The 21,525-nt window shown below is 41.0% G+C and overlaps 2 protein-coding genes and 2 long non-coding RNA genes across 10 annotated transcripts; 2 read left to right on the top strand and 2 right to left on the bottom strand.

The window, feature by feature from the left end:
• Positions 1-139: 139 nt before the first annotated feature.
• LOC112558476 lies at positions 140-8,178 on the bottom strand. Of its 4 annotated transcripts, none has more exons than XR_003098169.1 (4): positions 8,049-8,178; positions 2,711-2,830; positions 1,822-1,893; positions 140-1,695 (listed from the first exon to the last, which is right to left on the bottom strand). It is a non-coding gene; the product is annotated as an uncharacterized LOC112558476 (long non-coding RNA). The 4 variants fall into 4 exon arrangements; XR_003098170.1 differs by lacking the exon at positions 140-1,695 and adding an exon at positions 6,987-7,137 and having other exon boundaries at positions 1,874-1,994; positions 8,049-8,175; XR_003098167.1 differs by lacking the exon at positions 140-1,695 and having other exon boundaries at positions 1,874-1,994.
• On the top strand, positions 1,744-20,311 carry LOC112558469 (coiled-coil domain-containing protein 18-like). Of its 3 annotated transcripts, XM_025228908.1 has the most exons (5): positions 1,744-1,969; positions 3,013-3,132; positions 3,417-4,338; positions 17,962-18,720; positions 19,318-20,311. In XM_025228908.1, exons 1-5 carry the CDS (start codon positions 1,763-1,765, stop codon positions 19,731-19,733), a joined length of 2,424 nt encoding a protein of 807 aa, XP_025084693.1. In that variant the 5' UTR covers positions 1,744-1,762; the 3' UTR covers positions 19,734-20,311. The 3 variants fall into 3 exon arrangements, with proteins under 3 accessions (XP_025084693.1, XP_025084692.1, XP_025084691.1); XM_025228907.1 differs by lacking the exons at positions 17,962-18,720; positions 19,318-20,311 and adding an exon at positions 5,996-6,903 and having other exon boundaries at positions 3,417-5,343; XM_025228906.1 differs by lacking the exons at positions 17,962-18,720; positions 19,318-20,311 and adding an exon at positions 5,996-6,903 and having other exon boundaries at positions 3,417-5,391.
• On the top strand, positions 8,392-14,209 carry LOC112558472. 2 transcript variants are annotated; one of them, XM_025228910.1, is made up of 4 exons: positions 8,392-8,560; positions 9,280-9,408; positions 10,599-11,784; positions 12,473-14,209. In XM_025228910.1, exons 1-4 carry the CDS (start codon positions 8,426-8,428, stop codon positions 12,880-12,882), a joined length of 1,860 nt encoding a protein of 619 aa, XP_025084695.1. In that variant the 5' UTR covers positions 8,392-8,425; the 3' UTR covers positions 12,883-14,209. The 2 variants fall into 2 exon arrangements, with proteins under 2 accessions (XP_025084695.1, XP_025084696.1); XM_025228911.1 differs by having other exon boundaries at positions 8,407-8,521.
• Positions 15,995-21,489, bottom strand: LOC112558475. Its single transcript, XR_003098166.1, has 3 exons — positions 21,372-21,489; positions 17,774-17,891; positions 15,995-17,455 (listed from the first exon to the last, which is right to left on the bottom strand). It is a non-coding gene; the product is annotated as an uncharacterized LOC112558475 (long non-coding RNA).
• Positions 21,490-21,525: the final 36 nt, after the last annotated feature.

Below are 21,525 nucleotides of genomic sequence, written 5' to 3'. Positions count from 1 at the left end.
TCGATACTTGATATTGTAAAATACATTTACGCTGAAATTTGCATTGTCAGACTTTTTAAGCACAGGAAAAATACTTTTTTTATTCCAGTTTCATTAGGCCATGACTTTGTTAACATGTGTGCAATGCGCAGTGTTGTCCATAGGAATGTTATTACCATGGGAATCCCATGGGAAACGTCCATGGGACGGGATGGGATGGGACAGGCAAAAATTGCCATGGGATGGGATGGGATAGAAAATATGTCCCATGGACAACCCTGGATATATCGAAGCGAATGAGAGACTAATTTATTTGTGTTTACATAGTAAACGTAGTTGTAAATATGGTTTACCAAAGTTGTACCTGGCAAAAAAAAAAAAAAAAAAATATAAAGGAAGGCAGCTTTTTCGTTTGTGTATAATAATTTTTTTCTTTTTGCACTAGCCAGACACCTGTAGAGAGAACTACAGAACTCTGATCTAACACTTGTTTTTGTTGACGAATTTGGATTTTCTGTACATAAAAAGAGGCAGTACCTACTCTAACGTTTGCCATTGATTGTTATTACTTTGTTTTATGTTTTTCTTTGTTTTTATTCATTATGTAGGTTTGTTCACTGGGTACGCAACATTACTATCTGAATAAAGTTCTAAAGAAAAAATAAAACGCACGCGAAACAACAGAAGAAATCAACATTACTTGAATTAATGGGATGCTTGCAGGCGCTTTTTTTTCAGTTAAATGCTAGTACCAATCCTGTCTGCACAAAGCCTACTCTTCACCAGCCTGTGCATGTATGCATGTATCACCAGCTATCCATCACCACATCTTCTTTCAGCAGTTTCAGTCTGTACTATTGTTCAGCATGATTTTCAACATGACATTGCCTGAGAGACTGACGAGGGTGCGATCCTTCAGTCATTCAAGATGTAACATGGACCGCGTGAGACCCGGTGTATGAGCTGGTAGTGTGGTTGTAAAAACACTCGCTTGCCACCACTGCAGTGAGAAACTCAGGGTTCAGATTTCGTTTCGCAGCACTCTGTACGTGACACCTGTTCTCAGGACTAGGCGTCAAGGGTTTTCTCCAGGTACTCCTGTTCAGAGGCGGCCTGGATAGCAACTGGAGCCCCGCGATAAGGGATTCTTGTAATACGGTATATAGCCTAATCTTACGGCTCTCGGCCCCGAATATGACATTTGCCCAGCCCCCCCCCCTCTCCCCTAAAGTGCGAAATCACTTAAAGGTGAATGTAACCCTCCCTACATCTGTTTTAGTGATCAAGGTCTAAGCATATCATCAAACAATCCCCGATTAACACTAATCAGGTGTGCCTCTGATAATCGTTGCTGAGTGGTTGAGTGTGAGTGTAACTGTAGGTGACTTTTGTTGTAGTTTATTACTTACGGGAGCTATCAACAAGGAAAACATTTCAATCTCTTTTGTAAACAGGAAATAGACAATAAAGACTTTTATACTATACATAGAGATCAAGTCAGTGGAGCAACAGAAGTTTATATTTTTCTTGTGCAGAGAAAAGGTCTGGGTCCAGGGGTGGGTATCTTAGGATTTCATGTGTGTGCGTGACACACCCTGGTTACCATGTAGTCGCCCCACCCACCAACCCACCCACCCCCACTTTTCACATTCCCAGCCTTGAGAGGTGTAGAACGATAAACGTCAGAGGAAAATCCACGAGGTCGCTTCCATGTAACTGAAACCGAAAATTGAGCCTCATAATTCACGCTTATCGCCACCCCAGTCGCCACAGGTAGAAACCCATGTCACAGCAACACCACCCGCACAAAGTGAGAGGGAGAGAGAAAAAGAGAGCACGTACCTTGAAGATGGCCGCTCAAGCGCAGGATGTCGACTTGGACATTCGTGTCACGTGCAGCGTGTGTCTGGAATCCTACAGCGGGCGACAACCAAAACTGCTGTCGTGTCACCACACATTCTGTTTACAGTGTCTCAGCTTCATTGCTCAGGTAATATCCGACTAGTTAGTTTTAGCTGTTTTGAGTCAGGTAGAATCTTAAATCTTTACTGCTTTTATTGTTTGTTTTAAATTTCATTTCTGTTTATTTATTATTTGCACTCTGGGATAAATAAAGTCGTATTTTTTTTTATAAACTTCATCATGTGAAGAGTGATGTTGAGCATGCTAAGAACAGTTCCCGTTACACGTCAGCATCACCAAACGAATGCACTATATCACGGAGCGAACGAGCAAGTGAGAAAAAGAGAGATAATATAACAATCGGTTGTACCTGCCTGTACATATTCTGTATAAACACATTACAACTTTTATTCATAACCTTTAACTGTATTCTTTGAAGAAATTAATGTCACTAGAAGGTCAAGTGCATGTTAAAGGTTATTATTAATATTCAGCCCGCTGACATACTCTTGCTTAATAGTCAGGAAGTGTTTTAGTATTTCAAGTGCTTGAGTTTGATAAACAATTATCTCAACCGCTGTAGGGAAAGAGTCTCAAAACGGGTTTGACGTGTCCTACTTGCTTTATCTGCCACGCAGGCGCAAAGGCATACAACATTGAATCGGTTGTCACTCAGCTTGCACACACACACACACAGTAATGTTGTAATGTTTTCAATGAACATCAGTCACGAGTCGAATACTCGATTGTGACGTGTCGTCTGCAAGTGTCATTAATGTATATATAATGCTCTCATTTAATGAAATCGACTACGGAACAAAAAAGTTACCGTTTCAAAGCTGAACTGGACTGGAAATAAACCAATTGCTTCCTCACCATGTTTTTAACTCAGGGTCAGGCCCGGTGTCACGATCTAGAGCTGTACTCAAGACGCAACTTTACTCCTCACCTGAAAAATAATGTTAAGAAAAAATATTATTTTCATAGAATGACATTTGCTCTACTTCTAGGTGAAGTTCACCATTCGAGCTTCTCAGTAAATGCATTTTGACATTTCAAATTACAATGTTCTATGTCTATTATTTCTTGTTGTATAGTTGTATTATGTATGCGCGTGTGTGTATATTACAGACATCGGGGTGTGCTGACGATGGCAGCAATAACAGTAGCAACAATGCGCCTACCTTTATTACCTGCCCCACCTGTCGCAAGGAATCTTTCATTCCTCCAGGCGGTGTGGCCGGCTTTCAGGTGAGAAACAAAGAATTGATTACAGTATGCCTGTCTTTCCACTTTGTTTACTTTGTCGGGACTAGTTATTGCAAAAGCATTGTTATGAGTAAAAATTACTGTAATGTAAATGCACCTTTAGTCTATATAGACGAAGTACTGTTTAACATAAATTGTTCCACCAGGCTGGTCATGTACTTTACTAGGAAGGTTTCGTGTTTATGTGAACTATGCAGAATATTTATTAAAATTTCCAGGAACACAACGAAGACACACTATTTTACAAAATAATTGTCTTGTTTCAGACAAATTTTTATGTCGAGGGCCTTAACCAAACGCAGCCAGATGTTTGTGACCTTTGTCGTCTTGAAGGCAAAGAGACAATCGTGTATTGTACAGAGTGTGAAAAATGCCTTTGCTTGGAGTGTTTTCTGCAGCATGATAACGAAGGGCACTTAGTGCGACGAATCTCCAGCAAAGGAAAACCAGAAGAGGACACTGTCACAGACCTCAAAGTAAAGGAGCAGCTGGGAATGGTTCAGGCCGTGATAGAGTTGCTGCAAGACGAGGAGTTGGAACTGAAGCACCAAGCACGCTCGGTCAAAGAAGCCATCATGACCCAGCACTCCACAACCCTCATGCAGGCGACCATACGGGCACGAGATGATTGTCTTAGCCGCCTGCGAACAGTCGTGGAGGCGCACAAATCGCGGCTGAGAGAGGAGCGAGAGGGACTGGAGACCATGCGAACGGCCCTTAGACAGATCTCGTCCCCAAAGAGGATAACCCCCCGTCATTTCCGACCTTCAACTGTTGCAGACGCGAAGGCAGACCTTCTGACCGCCAGAGACATGCGGGATCTTCAGGAACGACTAAAGATGGGGAGGAAAACATCGTTCGTCACTATCCAGACGGAGAGCAGATCGGCAAACTTGCGCCGCAGCCTTCAAGACTTCATTGGTTGGGTAAGGTCTACGAGCCACGGTTTCCTTGAAGGCGGCCAAGAAGACACTGCTGAGGAGATTGCGGGCAAGAGCAGGGGTATTTATCCCCCAGACGCGGACTCTGCTGCCCAGGCATCACCACCACCACCTGCTGCTTCACGTGACGAGGACCACTCCAGGGGCTCGATATCGCTGGGGGCCAGGGTGGACAATCTGATGGCGCAAGTAGCTGATCTGAAAACTGAGAACGACGCCTTTAGAAAGGAATTGTCTGCTCTTCAAGATACTAATAGGCAAGATTTACAGGCCTTGAAAGACGGCCGCTTGAGTCTGCTGCAAGAAGTGACATCGATGAAAGAAAAGAATGCCTTGCTCTGTCAGGATGTGACATCACTTGGAGAAGCGAGCAGCAAACTTTGCCTGGACCTGAGTGAGATGGAGGAAGGGACGTTGAGACTTCGCCAGGATATGACGTCAATACAAGAAGAGTGGCAGGCACGTGACAAGGTCTTGAAGACGGTGGAAAATGACTTACACTTGATGTGCAAAGATGTGACAGGCCTACAGGGAGACAACTCTAAGCTCTTTCAAAGCGTTGAGAAAATCGAAAACGACAGTTATCGTCTTGGCCAAGAGTTGGAATCCGCCAAGAAAGAGAGCTCGCAGCTTAGACAAGACCTCGACCAAGCAGACCACAATCACAGTCAGCTTCGCCTGGACTTGAGTGAGATGGAGGAAGGGACGTTGAGACTTCGCCAGGATATGACGTCAATACAGGAAGAGTGGCAGGCACGTGACAAGGTCTTGAAGACGGTGGAAAATGACTTACACTTGATGTGCAAAGATGTGACAGGCCTACAGGGAGACAACGCTAAGCTCTTTCAAAGCGTTGAGAAAATCGAAAACGACAGTTATCGGCTTGGCCAAGAGTTGGAATCCGCCAAGAAAGAGAGTTCGCAGCTCAGACAAGACCTCGACCAAGCAGACCACAATCATAGTCAGCTTCGTGAGGATTTGCAGCGATGCCTCAGCGAGATGACGGACTTGCGGCAGGACCAAGGGTCGTGCTTCACCCAGATGATGGACTTCCGGCAGGACCTAGAGCAATGTCTCAAGGACTTCCGTCAAGACTTAAGGTCGTGCCATATAAATATTGTGGATACAAGAAAGACACTTTCTTCGTTGGAAAACGATTTAAAATCCACTGATGCGGTCATCAAAAACTTTGAGTTTTTGTTTAAAACTTTGATTCCTGACTTTCAGAAAAGCATTTCTTCCCTGAAAAAAGGTGAGCGAACGCAGAAAGGACAAATTCGTCATCTGTACAAGCTAATCAGTAAGTACACATTAATTCCAAGTCAAGGCGTTTCTTTTTCTTTATTTTGTCTAGTTTAAAAATTGAGCTTCGACGATGGCAAGTGACCGCTCCAGAGTAATAATTGATGATTATAGGTTGATAACTGTTGTTTGGGTATGATGTATGGTGGTGTTGGCGGAGGTGATCAAACAGATGAGTGAAAATTATACATCGATAACTAAATATAATATTTGCTATTTGGTAATGCTTCTCATTATATATTATTTCTTTATTTGGCTATAAACACAGGGGAACATTTTTAGCCACAAACAATAAGACACACACACACACACACACATATATATTACATAATGACAATAATATATATTGCATTTTGCAAATGTAAAAGTAACAATATGGTAAACGAACTCGACATTCTCGTCATAAAACAGTCACATCATACTAAAATCCCAAACGAGCATAGAGTATCTGAAAGAGCGACAATGCAAGTTGATTGATGATGACTTATAACATATATTTATGATTATGTAATAATTGTTGCTTGGGGATGATTAGTGGTGGTGATGGGTTGGTGATGATCTGTGTCTCTCTGGCTACCATTGTTGCTTTTTTTTCTCTCAAGAACAAGCAGGAGAAGTCATTGCTTTCCATGCGGTCGTGGACACCGAAAGAGTCATAAGGAAAGGCCAGACCCTCGTGGTCGACCATGTCATCACTAACATCGGCGGCGCCTACGACAATGAGTGCGGCGTTTTCACGGCTCCCGTCTGCGGAACGTACGTCTTTCTGGTCACGACGAGCTCGCTCCAAGGCCTGGTTCGCCTCGACCTCGTGCTGGAGGGCACGCGCATCGCGCACAGCTTCGCGCTGGCCGACAGCCGCACCACGTGTCACGCTGTCGTGTCGCTTACGGCGGGTCAAAGGGTGTGGCTGATGTCGTTGGAGGCGGACGTCACGACCTTTGACAGCGGGTGGGTCACGACCTTCACAGGATGCCTGCTGCGTGCGGATGTCGCTTCTGCAGGCGTTCCCATGTGACGACGACGACCACCACCACCACCACTGCCACTGTCTGTACTACCATCGCCATCAGCAGCGTCACTGTCATATTTCACCCCGTTGAGTAGAGCAGTCAAGAAGAAAAGTTGTCTCAGGACATGACCACCATTCATGCTTCGAACATCATCACACACCATCCCCTACAATAGTGGGTGGACGAAACTGTGCAGTGGCGCAATGATTAACCTGTCACCACCAAATAAATCACTCGCTATATTTTAATAGGCTAAGAAAAAATAGGCCGAGAGGAAAAAAAATAGCCATGGATACAAAGATCTTGCTTTGTCGATGTTGTCGGCATGTCATAATGTCAAACGGTAAATGCGCTACTAGCTTTTGTCATCATCGTCAACACGAGGCTATTTAACAATTAAAAAATTCAATTAATTAATAAAATCGTGATGCATTTGACAGTATAGTTCCCGAGTGTTGCACTTGGTGGCTAACATTTAGTGCAGTCACGAGAGGCCTTGATGGGGATGGACTTAGAGGAGGAATTACACTGCAGTCAATTGTGCACATAGTCTAAGAGATTAATGTTTTATTTTACTAACCTGTTTTCTTTCATTTTCTCCTCCTTTTTTCTTTTGCTCTTACTCTTGCTTCGATGCATTATCTTTCTCACTAATGGCCAAGCAAGAACTTGCATCTATGGGTGGCTGACAAAGCCTATAAGGCATGAGGTCACTTAAAGCATCCTAGGGACTGTTGACAGAGGCCAGCTGACATTTACCCCTTTGTTACACCTCTTAGGCCTTAGTATATGTATTTCTGCTTCTTATTTTTGATTTCGAGAGGTCAGTGGGCTAGGTAGGCCAAATGACTGTGTGAGCTGTTTTTTTCACCTTTTTTAAAAATTTGTGAGATGTTTGTATATTACCCCTAGGGATCAAGTTGTACTGCATTGTATTGTATTATTTATGGGTGTTTGTAAATAAATTGGTCAATCCTGTTATCTTCATGTTCAGCATCAATGATTGTATATATGGTTGGTTGGCTAATTGTAACTATATGGATATATATAGTGAACTACATTAAAAGGTGCCAGATGGTATATGGGAAGAGACACTGTAAACCAAAGTTGAAAAATATAAGCTTGATACACATATACTGTATTTTTCTTGTAAGCATTTTGGTAATAGGTGTGTGGCTGTTGAGGTGTACAGTTTCAGTTTTGACACCAGAACACAATCCTATATTTTACAAGTGAATATCAAATAAAGTCTAATTTATCATTTGTGGGGAATTTATTTATAATCTTTCAAGAATAGTTCAGGTGTCCAAGGATGAGTTATCTCAAAACTTGTCATTCTAGCACTGCTTTGCACACAAAACAGAATAAACTGTGATAGTCTGCTGAGTCAAAAAGCAAATCAAAATGTCAGCAGAAACATCTCTAAACAAGGAAAAAAATACATTAAGTTTGTGTTCTAGCAGTGTAAGTACATTAACTTTTTTTTCTCCAGTTATTGATTTTAATGAAAATAATTATAAGCGTTTTTTTAAGTGTCAAACTGATCGTGCGTTTTATCGTCTGCAACAGTGGAATCAAATCTGCGCTAGATTATGTCTACAAGTGCAGCAAACTAAAGACTGTGGGGGTAAGGTATGCTCACATTTCTTTGACACTTCAGAGTCCAAGCTTCAAAATATAACAAAAGTAATCATTGTGAATGATTGCAGCGGTAGCACCCAAGTTCTCTTTCAGCAAACGAGTCGAAGCAATCGTAGGCCCTGGCCCTGTCCTCTACGCATGTTTTGATGACGTCACGGGAAACCGCTCAAAGTTTTTTTTTTTTTTAATGGTGTTGTTCCATGTTATTAGTGTTTCAGAACTAATGATAAAAGTCTGAACGCCTGTGGCTGTTTATTTGTTATTCTTAATCGACAATGTCTACTGGGTCGCAACATACGGGTCTCTTAACGAGGATTCCACTCACGTAACACTTTCCTTCTGATGAAAAAGTTTGCTGACCGTTACCACGTTTAAAACATGGCGACTTGTGGCTCGTACGAGGATGCCCATACGGAGTGCTGCATTTGTTTAGAACCCTACAGGGGTCCAGCGTTGCTGTCATGTCACCATACGGTGTGTTCGCTGTGTCTCACGTCTCTACGTAGCCTTCAGGTAGTTGGTTGGTTTGTTTGTGTTTAATGCCGTTGTAGCAAGGTAGACCGTTGAGCAAGACTCGATGTTAAAGCGAAGCATGCAAAGAGAATGTACTGAACCTTACAAGAAAAAAAAATACTACAAAGTTAAATTTAACAGTTGAGAAACAAATGAAACTTTTAGGTTCAAATTATTATAGCTTGCAAGTGATGTGGATAGTGGACTATTTTCGTTTGATATCACTGCGTGAGTGGGTGTTTGATCGTCTGGTAAAGAGTAAATATACACGTCACATTTAAATAAAAATAACACGAGAAAGCTAAACACATACAACTCACGCTTTATTATTGGTTTTGATTTAGAAAAATACCACGAAAATGACTGCTAATCCATTCAGCAACACTAGAAGATCCATAGTTTCTAGGCATGAGCGTACCTCACTTCAACGTCGAGTCTTGCTCAACGGTCTAGCAGCCGTGCCACAGGTAGTTGGGCTTGTTCTCCTGTGCACGTGACATGTCACCTGAGTTAATCTAACAATTTTATAATTACAGTACATTCAGACTTCTTCAAGGAAATTGCCTGCGAATATACAGATTAAGTCGGGCTTACTCGTTCTCCTGTGTACGTGGCATGTCAGCTGAGCTACAATTTCAACAGTACATTATTTTTTATGCCTAACGTTGCGCGTGTGTTTATGGTTGCGTGTATGTGTGCATATGTTCGTGTGTGCAAAGGGCGACGAATTTCAAAGAGCGACTGACAGGGTCGACGATAAAAAGATAGAAGATTCTGTGACGACTGTCATCTGTCCTGTCTGTGGAAATGTGTCAACTGCTTCATCTCCTGGTTTCACCGATTTTCAGGTGAGAAAATGAAAAACGCGGAAGGAATTAAATGCTGAGTAATTTAGGTGTACATTTATTCATTGTTATGGACAACATAAGGACAATTAATGCAGAACACTTGTGGCTGAATGGTGTATCGATTTGTAAATTCTTAGAGCTTATATCTGTATAGGATACACAAATAATGATATAGATAATGAGCATTTCTGACGCACATACTTTAATTCCTTCTAATGGCAGAGCTTATAGCGTTTACAAAAAGTCCTCTATATGCACATACACATACACGGGCGCACACACATACACAGACTGATTTAACAGAGATGAATTAACTGTTTAACTGACTTATAGAAACACACATCTCCCTTCCGTGGTTACACGGGGGTGAGCCAGTCGCGCAAGAAATCACATCACAGCAAAGAATACTTTTCTTAATTGTAAGAAGATGCATTATTTGTTCCCCCATAGAATGGCAGAGAGAAAGAGAGGATCAAAACAGTTCCACATAACACACATGAATTTCATCCCGAGATAACAGATACTCAGCAACTAAACTATCACTTATTTCCTCCCCACCAGAGGAACCCAAGAAAAGCGCTCCCTAACCCGCTAACCTTGACTGTTTATATGCCTTCCCGCATCGAATCTCTGAGAACCTCCCGCCACACTTTCTCTAGTATCACGTGGCCGCATCGAGTCACCCGGTCAAATCCAAGGTTTCAGGAGTCCACCGCGGTGCGTCTGTGCACATGCAAGTGTGTGCTTGTGTATGTGCGTGTGCATCGCTCTCAGTCTGACATAGAAACTGTAGGGTCTTACAATATCCATGTTATGTTCAAAGTCAGTTGTACTGCCCCCGCCGACAGTAGGCCAAGTGAAAGGGCGGGAGGTTAAAGGACACCGGCATGCTTGTGTCTAACTTACAGGGATAAGAAATACAAAGAACGATCCGTGCATAAAAATACGTCTACCTGTATAACAACCAAGGTGTTACATAATATGTAACATTTTATAAATAATACTATTGCCATTTCTAGCTGTTATTACCTTGCCTTACAATCTACAATGTTTTGATGCTGTGAGCTAATTAACTTTCTGTCAGACGCCATTTAGTATCATACAAGACGTGTTGCCATACCGCTAAAATTAATTGAATTTTGACAATTGTGAACGATAAACAACACAAGCTGAAAATAAAACTATTTCAGAGAAATGTTTGTGAGAACAAGAGTAACAACCAGATGTCAACAGTGGCCTGTGACCTTTGCGAGGAAGGTCGAGAAACAATCGTTCACTGCTCACAGTGTCGAGAAAATATTTGCCAGCAGTGCCGACCTTTCCACGACAGATATAACAAAAGTCACAGCATTACAAGTCTTTCCGGGCATCCTTACCTCAGAGACGAGGTGCAAGACAGGGCCGAAAAACAGGCTTCTATTGTGACGGCCATGCTGGCTCGTCTGGAAGAGGAAGAAGGACAACTGGAAAAACAAGGAGTAGCGCTGGAAGACGACATCAACGCACGCTGTTCTGTCGGCTTGCTAGAGATGGCGAAAGCGAGAGACAAATGCCTTAGTGACCTGAAGGTTAAAGTGCGGGGGCACCAGCTACGACTACTCGAGGAGAAGACAGCTCTTGCTGCCAGATACGAAAACCTCCAGCGCATCGTGTCGTCGGCCCGAGATTCGTCGGTACCTCTCCAAACATTGCAGGCAGGTCTACTAGAGGACGAAGCCATACACGACTTGCAGAGGCGACTCGGCAGTGCCACACATACACAGTACGTAGTCTACACGAAGAACGAGGACATCTCGCCTCACAACATTGTGCAAGACTTCATGGGTTCAGTAGTTTCTCCGCAAAATGACAACACCACAAAGAACACATGTTCTGTTGACGGCGCTGTCAGTGACGATGAGAGCTGTTCCTCAGAGGGTACACAAATATGTCATCCATTATCAGTTGAAGGGGCCATCACAAACCGTAGGAAAAATGCAAACAACATGGACAACAAGGTGGATAGTCTTACAGCACAGATGGACGATATGAAGAAAGAAAACAAAGATCTGCAGAGCAAGCTGCTGTCTCTTCAGAACCTAATGTTTCAGCAGAACAAGGACTGTGCAACGTCACAGGCAAAACTTGTAGTCCTGGAGCAAGAAGTCGGCGAGCTACTTCAAAATAAGGGCCAGACCATGGCATTGTCTCAGCTTGAAAAAGATGTGAAACTGTCAAAGGAAGAACTGAAATCTCTTCAGCGCAACTCGCGTTATCAGTTGAAGGTGCTAAAAGGTTCTCATGGCAAAATATCTTCACTCCAAAGAAGTACCACACTCATCAGGAATAAGCAGGCATCACTTGCACGGAAACTGCAGCAGCTCACAGCACACATTAGTAAGTCTTTTTCCACGTATTTTTTCTGATTTATATTTGCTGTTATGAAACCAGTTCGTAATATCGAGTGTTTATAATCCATACATTTTGTTAGTTGTTGTGAGGTTTTCACCAAACTTTACAAGTTACTAAGCAGATGGCGAAACTCGAAACGATAGCAGTCGTATGCAGTACGAGAATGAAAGGGTAGATAATTGGTCCTAAATCATGCGAGCGGGTACAACCCAACTTACAAATGGTGACTTTTTCATCCATGGATAAGATGGTATGAAAAATAAGGCCGCACGGCGCACATCTCTGCCGTCATCACAAATTAAGGGCATTGAAAATTTAACCTCTTTAATTGTTATGCAGAAATATGTTTGACCTTATTTTGCTGTAGTATTTATTTTTTGTTTTACAAATCCTATGTATATTATCGGAATTCATATCATTCTATATATTATCTATACGTTTTGAATATTTATATAAATATACTATTAAACATAGATACATAATACAGTAGTGTACCATAGATACATTGCGCTTCAGTAACACATCAGGAAAACTTCTAATGAGAAAACAGCTATTGATGCTTGAAGCTTCGTTAAAGCCTTACAAGTATTGTCTCATTTCTTATACTCTGTCAAACTTGTCTTTTATATCTGAAGCAGAACTTTAATAGCTGTATCGATCTTGATGTTAATAGAAAAGGCTGAGAAGGTCGTGGCGTTCCATGCTCTGGTGAATACAAAGTTTACATTGTCGTCTGCGCAAGTCATCATCGCTCATGACGTTATCACCAACAAAGGAGCCGCTTACAACAAAAGGACTGGAATCTTCACAGCGCCAGTGGCTGGAATCTACACTTTTTTGGCCACAGCATGTTCTACTGAGGGAGCTGCAAGAGTCGATGTGATCATTGATGATGATTGTCGAGTTGCCCATACCTACGCTGCTGTAGGCAGTCGCGCCACCTGTCATGCGATTGTGGAACTAAAAAGTGGACAGAAAGTCTGCATGAAAACGTTTGGCTCCGAGAATATTACCTTTGATGGAGGCTGGAGAACGTCCTTCAGTGGGACTCTTCTGAAGGTCAACGATTTATCTACGCCATAGGTGGAGATAGTTTCGGCTGAGTAGAAATCCGTCTAATCTACAACAGAGATTCTCAACCTTTTCCGCGACTGCACCCTTAATAGGCGAAAGCATATTCGCGGATACTCCTCGCGCGTAAGTTCGTTCATAAAAGTACTTATTTCCATAATGGCGTGTACTTGTTTATGTCGCTGCGTACCCCTGCCCTACACCTAGGGGTACGCGTACCACCGGCCGAGAACAGCGGGTCTACAAGATGGGAAACGTTTGATACATTATGACAATGGCAGGAAGCAGTTCTGGAGATAATAGACTCATGTACTTACCATAGCTTGCTCCTTTCTTTTGTGTTATATACCTGCTGTAGAACACCTGGGATCAGATACCTACCTAACTTAGCAAAGTTGGAAACAAACTGTGTGAATTTTTCAGTTTTAATTTAGCTCATTGTTGTAAATAATAGAAGTCTACACTTCTGCTGTTTCTGAACTTTGTAATCAAGAAAATATTTTCAGATATCTCAATGTCACACCCACACCGTCTGACAACACAAAGAACGTATTTTGTCAGGGCTTTCCCGTACGGCGCATCAATCAAATATATTAAACATTAGAAAACTATGAATGGAGCCCTCAGGAGAAGAGGAGAGTTGGGAGGGCAAAGCAGGCTTAAAAAAGATCAGTAGAGTGTGAGGCTTAGGATGCCAGTCAGTAAATCGTCACTTGACCGGCACCTGTGGCTGAGGGGAGCACATAGACGAGGCAGTAGTCAAGGCCGCCTCTCTTGCCTATTGTGGGCGATAGTGAGCAGATCTTGTACGACCCGTCCAGTCTTTGATGTTCTAAGTCAGTTCTTCCGTTGGCCATCGCGGCGTAAAATAAGAGCATCAAACAGACCTAAGGAGTGCAGTCAAGTAAAAATCTTACAGGAATTTCATTTTTCATCATTATTGTTTTCCAATTCTTGCGGTAAAAATAACGCATTTTCTGCAATGAATCATCTTTTTTCTTTCAATTCCCAACTTTCTTTCGTTGGCAAATTTGCAAATATGCACAGAAAATAAAGCAAACATTTGTCAAACAGTAGGGATAACTGTGCCACAGAAGTACTGCCCTGATTGACAACAAAATGTGAAAAAAAAAAAAAAGATTGGTAACAGAGTTCATTATTCAGTGCCATAGCTGGATGGTAACATGAACATTCAGTGAAGATAACAATGCCAATACATGTACCTATTTATCACTAATAAGAACATGACCAGAATCCAAACACTCAAGAGAGCCATTAACTTGCATGCCCACCCCCACTCTCTCTTCCCATAAAAAAATATATATATATTAAAAAAAAAGTTGGAGATGGGGAAAATTTAAATTTGCATGTTTTTGCCATATTGCTAATTCAGAATTTTAATAAACACAGCTAAATATTTATTAATTACATCATCAAGTAGATTAGATGTTATACTTCAGACACAGAATTGGATGACAGTTTTAGCTATTTTTGATTTATACATAGTTTATTTCAACTTGTTTGCAATCGTACAATTGAAAGGAATTGTCACACACTAACTGCTGCAAATGTAACAGGTACAAATTGTTGAATTATCAGTGAAATAAAATGGTGGGAAAAAGATGCATTTGTTCCAGTTCCTTGTATATCATAAAGATTTGATGCAAGCATTTTATAGTGCCACTAGTGAATCTGACAAAAATAACTATGTTTATTATAGAGGACTCCTGTAGCCTCAAAGCTTTGTCAAAAACTTATTATATTTTACATTAGAAATTAAAGTGCATAACATACAAACTGTTGAAGATTTAACATTGAAACAAGCCACAACCATTAGTTTAACAGCAATACATTTTGAAGAACTATACTTGATGGGCTATCCCAACTGGCCAGCTGGTTTGGCTTTATTCAGTGTACATGCACATACCTTGCGAAATGAGAAGTAACAAAACGAATGTCTTCTAATACACTGAAAGACAAACAAAGAGACAGCATTCACCTACAGCAAGATTTGATTCTCATTGTACTCAAGTGTTGTCTGTATTCCTTCATTTAAAACTGAAGATTGACAGCTGTATGTGTGTCAATCTATCAAGATAATGGCTATATAGTGTACTATTAAATCCATAAAATGTCATTATGGCCTCTTTACTCTGTACACTTTCTGGCCACTACTAAGTTGGTAAGGAGATATGAACATCCGTGCTAGTCAGTTAGCAACTGCTATTCAGCTACAAACAAGCATTATTAGTTCTACCAGGCACTAGTACAGCACAAATTTTCTCATCTTTCTTCTGATCTAGAATTTTATGCAGAACATAAATTGTTTCTTTCTCACATATACAGATGAATGCATAAACATGTATGCCTATCCCACAGATGTAGGACTGGTACATGTAACTGGAAACTTGAAAATTCTGTGGATTATTTTTTAAAGATAGCTCCTTGCCAGACTGTAGATCTGTGAAGAAATCCAACTCTTTTCTTTGTAACCCCCATCTCCCTTAGTTTTCATGTAAAAAGAAAAGACTGAATGTGGCGATATCAACACAAGCAGTTCAAATTTTGAGTGTACCTTGAATCAGTTTTCCTATTATTTCAATCCTCCAGTAAAGTTGTGCCAACAAGGAGTAACTTTTGCTGTGAACATCCGAAACATCAGCACCATCTGTTTCATAGTTGAATCATGTGCTGGTGTAGTATCACAGATCATATATATTTGCCATGTCTATTTGTTCCCAAAATATGTTTCAGTCAACTTGACACGATAATGGGAGAGAGTTGGCAGACTGGCATGAGGGTTGACACATGGAGGACCATAGATGTGAAAATCCTCTTATCTATCACAAATGATATGTTAAACACCGTGGATTTATTGTTCATTTTGTAATCATTAACTCTTTTAAGCCAGCGCTAATTCATCAAATTCCAGCTGCCATGTCACTGTTGCATATTAGCACAAAGCAAGATAAAAATACTGTCTTCATAACACACATTAACATTTTGATGAGTTGAAAATTATGTGTAAGCCTTCCCTTAACTACTGTCACAAACATAGTGAAATGTTAGTTTCCCACTTGCACATCACACAGAACTACAAAGGAAAAACAAAATACCTTTGGCCATTATTCAACAGAAATCTTGTTTTCTAAACTGTAAGTTGATTAAAGTGCCACTCTTAAGTACAAAACATTCCAAAAAAAAAAAAAAAAAACATTAAAAAATTTGAGAGGGGAAAGATGTAAGATCTGGTATGAGTGAAATGTACAAAATTCTGTTGTCAGCACCCTGTGTCCATGGTACCAGTTTTGTGACCACATGCAACCCTCCCCCACTCTTCCTTGCCAAAAATATAAGATCAGCAGTGTGCTTTTTGGACTTGACTGCATAAAATGCAATATTAATAGACATTAGTAGTAATAGACGCTGTTACCTCTATATACATGAAAATGTGTATGCACCAGTGCAAACTATCGTGCACCTACGTGTACACACACACAGTCTCAAGCAAATAACTGACAAGTTACACAGAACGAAAAGCAGCACAAATGGAATGCTAATGAGATTAAGGAAAAGCAATACAAAGAGCTTTTCAAAGCTTGAAGTCACTGTGTGATGTGAATGTGACAATGTCTTCAATGACCACTTCATTATTTACACTGAGCAGAAGTAACTGACTGAGCAAATCAACTCAATTTGTATTTTTCTTTTAACTGGCAAAGCAACTGTTATTCTAATCTTGCTTATCTTCTCCCCACAAAAATGAGAGAACAGAAAACAAATAACAAACAACCCCCTACCCCAACCTAAACAAGACCCAAACACTCCTAACAACAGCCTTTACATAATAAATTCACAGCAAACATATAACCTGACATGCTGGATGAAGGCCACATTTTCTGTAACTATCAACATAAGGTTATGGATGTGTTTGCCTAAAAGGAATGTCTGTCATCCCAGTCTATTCAGCACATTTTCTATGCACAGTTACATGATACAGTCACAAAGAAAGACACATCAGTTGACTTATTTGTTCTGGCAGCTTTTTGGAATAGTTTGTGTTCCTTCCTTAATGGGAAGTGATGGTTACAGAAAAAAGTATATCCTCATGTATGTTGCTGGTTGTTACTATTTGTATATAAAGCTAAGGATTAAGATGTTCACAAGACTGCTTGTCCTGTCCACAAAATGGAAAAATAATGCTACAATATCAAGGACTATGATGCATATTTCATAGCTCACCTCATAGTCATCTACAGAAATACAGCTGTATGGAAAAGTGCTGGTTCCACTAGAAAAACACGTCCCCCAAACCACAAACAATGAATGTCTTCTGTCATAAAAGAAAACCAAACCAAACAAAACAATTGCAAAAATGATATAAATGTTGCAATAAATGAAGCGTTAAGCAACCAAATGATGAATATAATGCTTCAGCCCTTTTCCCTCCCCCAGATTAATAATACTCAAAAAGGTTCTAGGCTTAGCAAGACTACAGATCTGTAACATGAATGCATCATATGAGTGATGCAGTCCTCTTCCAACACTGCTGGAAATCACGGCTCCTGGGGTGCACCAGATGACTCTGCAAAAGCACATGAACATATGTTGAATTTCTATCATCAGCAAACAAGGGCGTCCTAGAATAAAAGCATGAGACAGTCTGACCAGATGTTCAATGTTCAAGCTCTTGCCCAATCTTTTATGTGTCTCATGCCTGATAATGTTGATTTTCTAGTGCTACTCTTATGTAAACATTTATGAAAACCACTTCTTATCAAAATCAGAGCATTAAGGCGGTGGCTTCAACTAAACGTTCTGTCACTAGCAGAAAAGTCACACCTTAAATTAGATTTACCACCACCACAGCTATGGTAAGATGGCTAAAGCACAAATATCTTACCAGGTTCTTTCAAAGCGCTACCATCACCAGCCAGCACTTGATCCACGTCCATTGAGTTTATTATTGCTTCAATACCAGTTGTTCTGCTCTCTTTCTCACGTTTCTGTTCAACAAGTTCCTGTGATCATGATATGAAAATATACCAGCTATGAAAGGACCCTTTAGAAAGGAATTGTCTGCTCTTCAAGATACTAATAGGCAAGATTTACAGGCCTTGAAAGACGGCCGCTTGAGTCTGCTGCAAGAAGTGACATCGATGAAAGAAAAGAATGCCTTGCTCTGTCAGGATGTGACATCACTTGGAGAAGCGAGCAGCAAACTTTGCCTGGACCTGAGTGAGATGGAGGAAGGGACGTTGAGACTTCGCCAGGATATGACGTCAATACAAGAAGAGTGGCAGGCACGTGACAAGGTCTTGAAGACGGTGGAAAATGACTTACACTTGATGTGCAAAGATGTGACAGGCCTACAGGGAGACAACTCTAAGCTCTTTCAAAGCGTTGAGAAAATCGAAAACGACAGTTATCGGCTTGGCCAAGAGTTGGAATCCGCCAAGAAAGAGAGCTCGCAGCTCAGACAAGACCTCGACCAAGCAGACCACAATCATAGTCAGCTTCGTGAGGATTTGCAGCGATGCCTCACCGAGATGACGGACTTGCGGCAGGACCAAGGGTCGTGCCTCACCCAGATGATGGACTTCCGGCAGGACCTAGAGCAATGTCTCAAGGACTTCCGTCAAGACTTAAGGTCGTGCCATATAAATATTGTGGATACAAGAAAGACACTTTCTTCGTTGGAAAACGATTTAAAATCCACTGATGCGGTCATCAAAAACTTTGAGTTTTTGTTTAAAACTTTGATTCCTGACTTTCAGAAAAGCATTTCTTCCCTGAAAAAAGGTGAGCGAACGCAGAAAGGACAAATTCGTCATCTGTACAAGCTAATCAGTAAGTACACATTAATTCCAAGTCAAGGCGTTTCTTTTTCTATATTTTGTCTAGTTTAAAAATTGAGCTTCGACGATGGCAAGTGACCGCTCCAGAGTAATAATTGATGATTATAGGTTGATAACTGTTGTTTGGGTATGATGTATGGTGGTGTTGGCGGAGGTGATCAAACAGATGAGTGAAAATTATACATCGATAACTATATATAATATTTGCTATTTGGTAATGCTTCTCATTATATATTATTTCTTTATTTGGCTATAAACACAGGGGAACATTTCTAGCCACAAACAATAAGACACACACATTTATATATATTACATAATGACAATAATATATATTGCATTTTGCAAATGTAAAAGTAACAATATGGTAAACGAACTCGACATTCTCGTCATAAAACAGTCACATCATACTAAAATCCCAAACGAGCATAGAGTATCTGAAAGAGTGACAATGCAAGTTGATTGATGATGACTTATAACATATATTTATGATTATGTAATAATTGTTGCTTGGGAATGATTAGTGGTGGTGATGGGTTGGTGATGATCTGTGTCTCTCTGGCTACCATTGTTGCTTTTTTTTTCTCTCAAGAACAAGCAGGAGAAGTCATTGCTTTCCATGCGGTCGTGGACACAGAAAGAGTCATAAGGAAAGGCCAGACCCTCGTGGTCGACCATGTCATCACTATCATCGGCGGTGCCTACGACAATGAGTGCGGCGTTTTCACGGCTCCCGTCTGCGGAACGTACGTCTTTCTGGTCACGACGAGCTCGCTCCAAGGCCTGGTTCGCCTCGACCTCGTGCTGGAGGGCACGCGCATCGCGCACAGCTTCGCGCTGGCCGACAGCCGCACCACGTGTCACGCTGTCGTGTCGCTTACGGCGGGTCAAAGGGTGTGGCTGATGTCGTTGGAGGCGGACGTCACGACCTTTGACAGCGGGTGGGTCACGACCTTCACAGGATGCCTGCTGCGTGCGGATGTCGCTTCTGCAGGCGTTCCCATGTGACGACGACCACCACCACCACCACTGCCACTGTCTGTACTACCATCGCCATCAGCAGCGTCACTGTCATATTTCACCCCGTTGAGTAGAGCAGTCAAGAAGAAAAGTTGTCTCAGGACATGACCACCATTCATGCTTCGAACATCATCACACACCATCCCCTACAATAGTGGGTGGACGAAACTGTGCAGTGGCGCAATGATTAACCTGTCACCACCAAATAAATCACTCGCTATATTTTAATAGGCTAAGAAAAAATAGGCCGAGAGGAAAAAAAATAGCCATGGATACAAAGATCTTGCTTTGTCGATGTTGTCGGCATGTCATAATGTCAAACGGTAAATGCGCTACTAGCTTTTGTCATCATCGTCAACACGAGGCTATTTAACAATTAAAAAATTCAATTAATTAATAAAATCGTGATGCATTTGACAGTATAGTTCCCGAGTGTTGCACTTGGTGGCTAACATTTAGTGCAGTCACGAGAGGCCTTGATGGGGGATGGACTTAGAGGAGGAATTACACTGCAGTCAATTGTGCACATAGTCTAAGAGATTAATGTTTTATTTTACTAACCTGTTTTCTTTCATTTTCTCCTCCTTTTTTCTTTTGCTCTTACTCTTGCTTCGATGCATTATCTTTCTCACTAATGGCCAAGCAAGAACTTGCATCTATGGGTGGCTGACAAAGCCTATAAGGCATGAGGTCACTTAAAGCATCCTAGGGACTGTTGACAGAGGCCAGCTGACATTTACCCCTTTGTTACACCTCTTAGGCCTTAGTATTTGTATTTCTGCTTCTTATTTTTGATTTCGAGAGGTCAGTGGGCTAGGTAGGCCAAATGACTGTGTGAGCTGTTTTTTTCAGCTTTTTTTAAAATTTGTGAGATGTTTGTATATTACCCCTAGGGATCAAGTTGTACTGCATTGTATTGTATTATTTATGGGTGTTTGTAAATAAATTGGTCAATCCTGTTATCTTCATGTTCAGCAGCAATGATTGTATATATGGTTGGTTGGCTAATTGTAACTATATGGATATATATAGTGAACTACATTAAAAGGTGCCAGATGGTATATGGGAAGAGACACTGTAAACCAAAGTTGAAAAATATTAGCTTGATACACATATACTGTATTTTTCTTGTAAGCATTTTGGTAATAGGTGTGTGGTTGTTGAGGTGTACAGTTTCAGTTTTGACACCAGAACACAATCCTATATTTTACAAGTGAATATCAAATAAAGTCTAATTTATCATTTGTGGGAAATTTATTTATAATCTTTCAAGATTAGTTCAGGTGTCCAAGGATGAGTTATCTCAAAACTTGTCATTCTAGCACTGCTTTACACACAAAACAGAATAAACTGTGATAGTAGTAACTCTGCTGAGTCAAAAAGCAAGTCAAAATGTCAGCAGAAACATCCCTAAACAAGGATAAAATACATGAAGTTTGTGTTCTAGCAGTGTAAGTACATTAATTTTTTTCCCTGTTATTGAGTTTAACGAAAATAATTATAAGTGTTTTTTTAAGTGTCAAACTGATCGTGCGTTTTATCGTCTGCAACAGTGGAATCAAATCTGCGCTAGATTCTGTCTACAAGTGCAGCAAACTAAAGACTGTGGGGGTAAGGTATGCTCACATTTCTTTGTCACTTCAGAGTCCAAGCTTCAAAATATAACAAAAGTAATCATTATGAATGATTGCAGCGGTAGCACCCAAGTTCTCTTTTTTATCAAACGAGTCTAAGCAATCGCAGGCCCTGGCCCTGTCCTCTACTAATGTTATGATGACGT

The sequence above is a fragment of the Pomacea canaliculata genome, linkage group LG3, assembly GCF_003073045.1.
Source record: "Pomacea canaliculata isolate SZHN2017 linkage group LG3, ASM307304v1, whole genome shotgun sequence".
NCBI lineage: Eukaryota > Metazoa > Mollusca > Gastropoda > Architaenioglossa > Ampullariidae > Pomacea > Pomacea canaliculata.
This window is presented reverse-complemented; position numbering and strand designations above follow the sequence as displayed.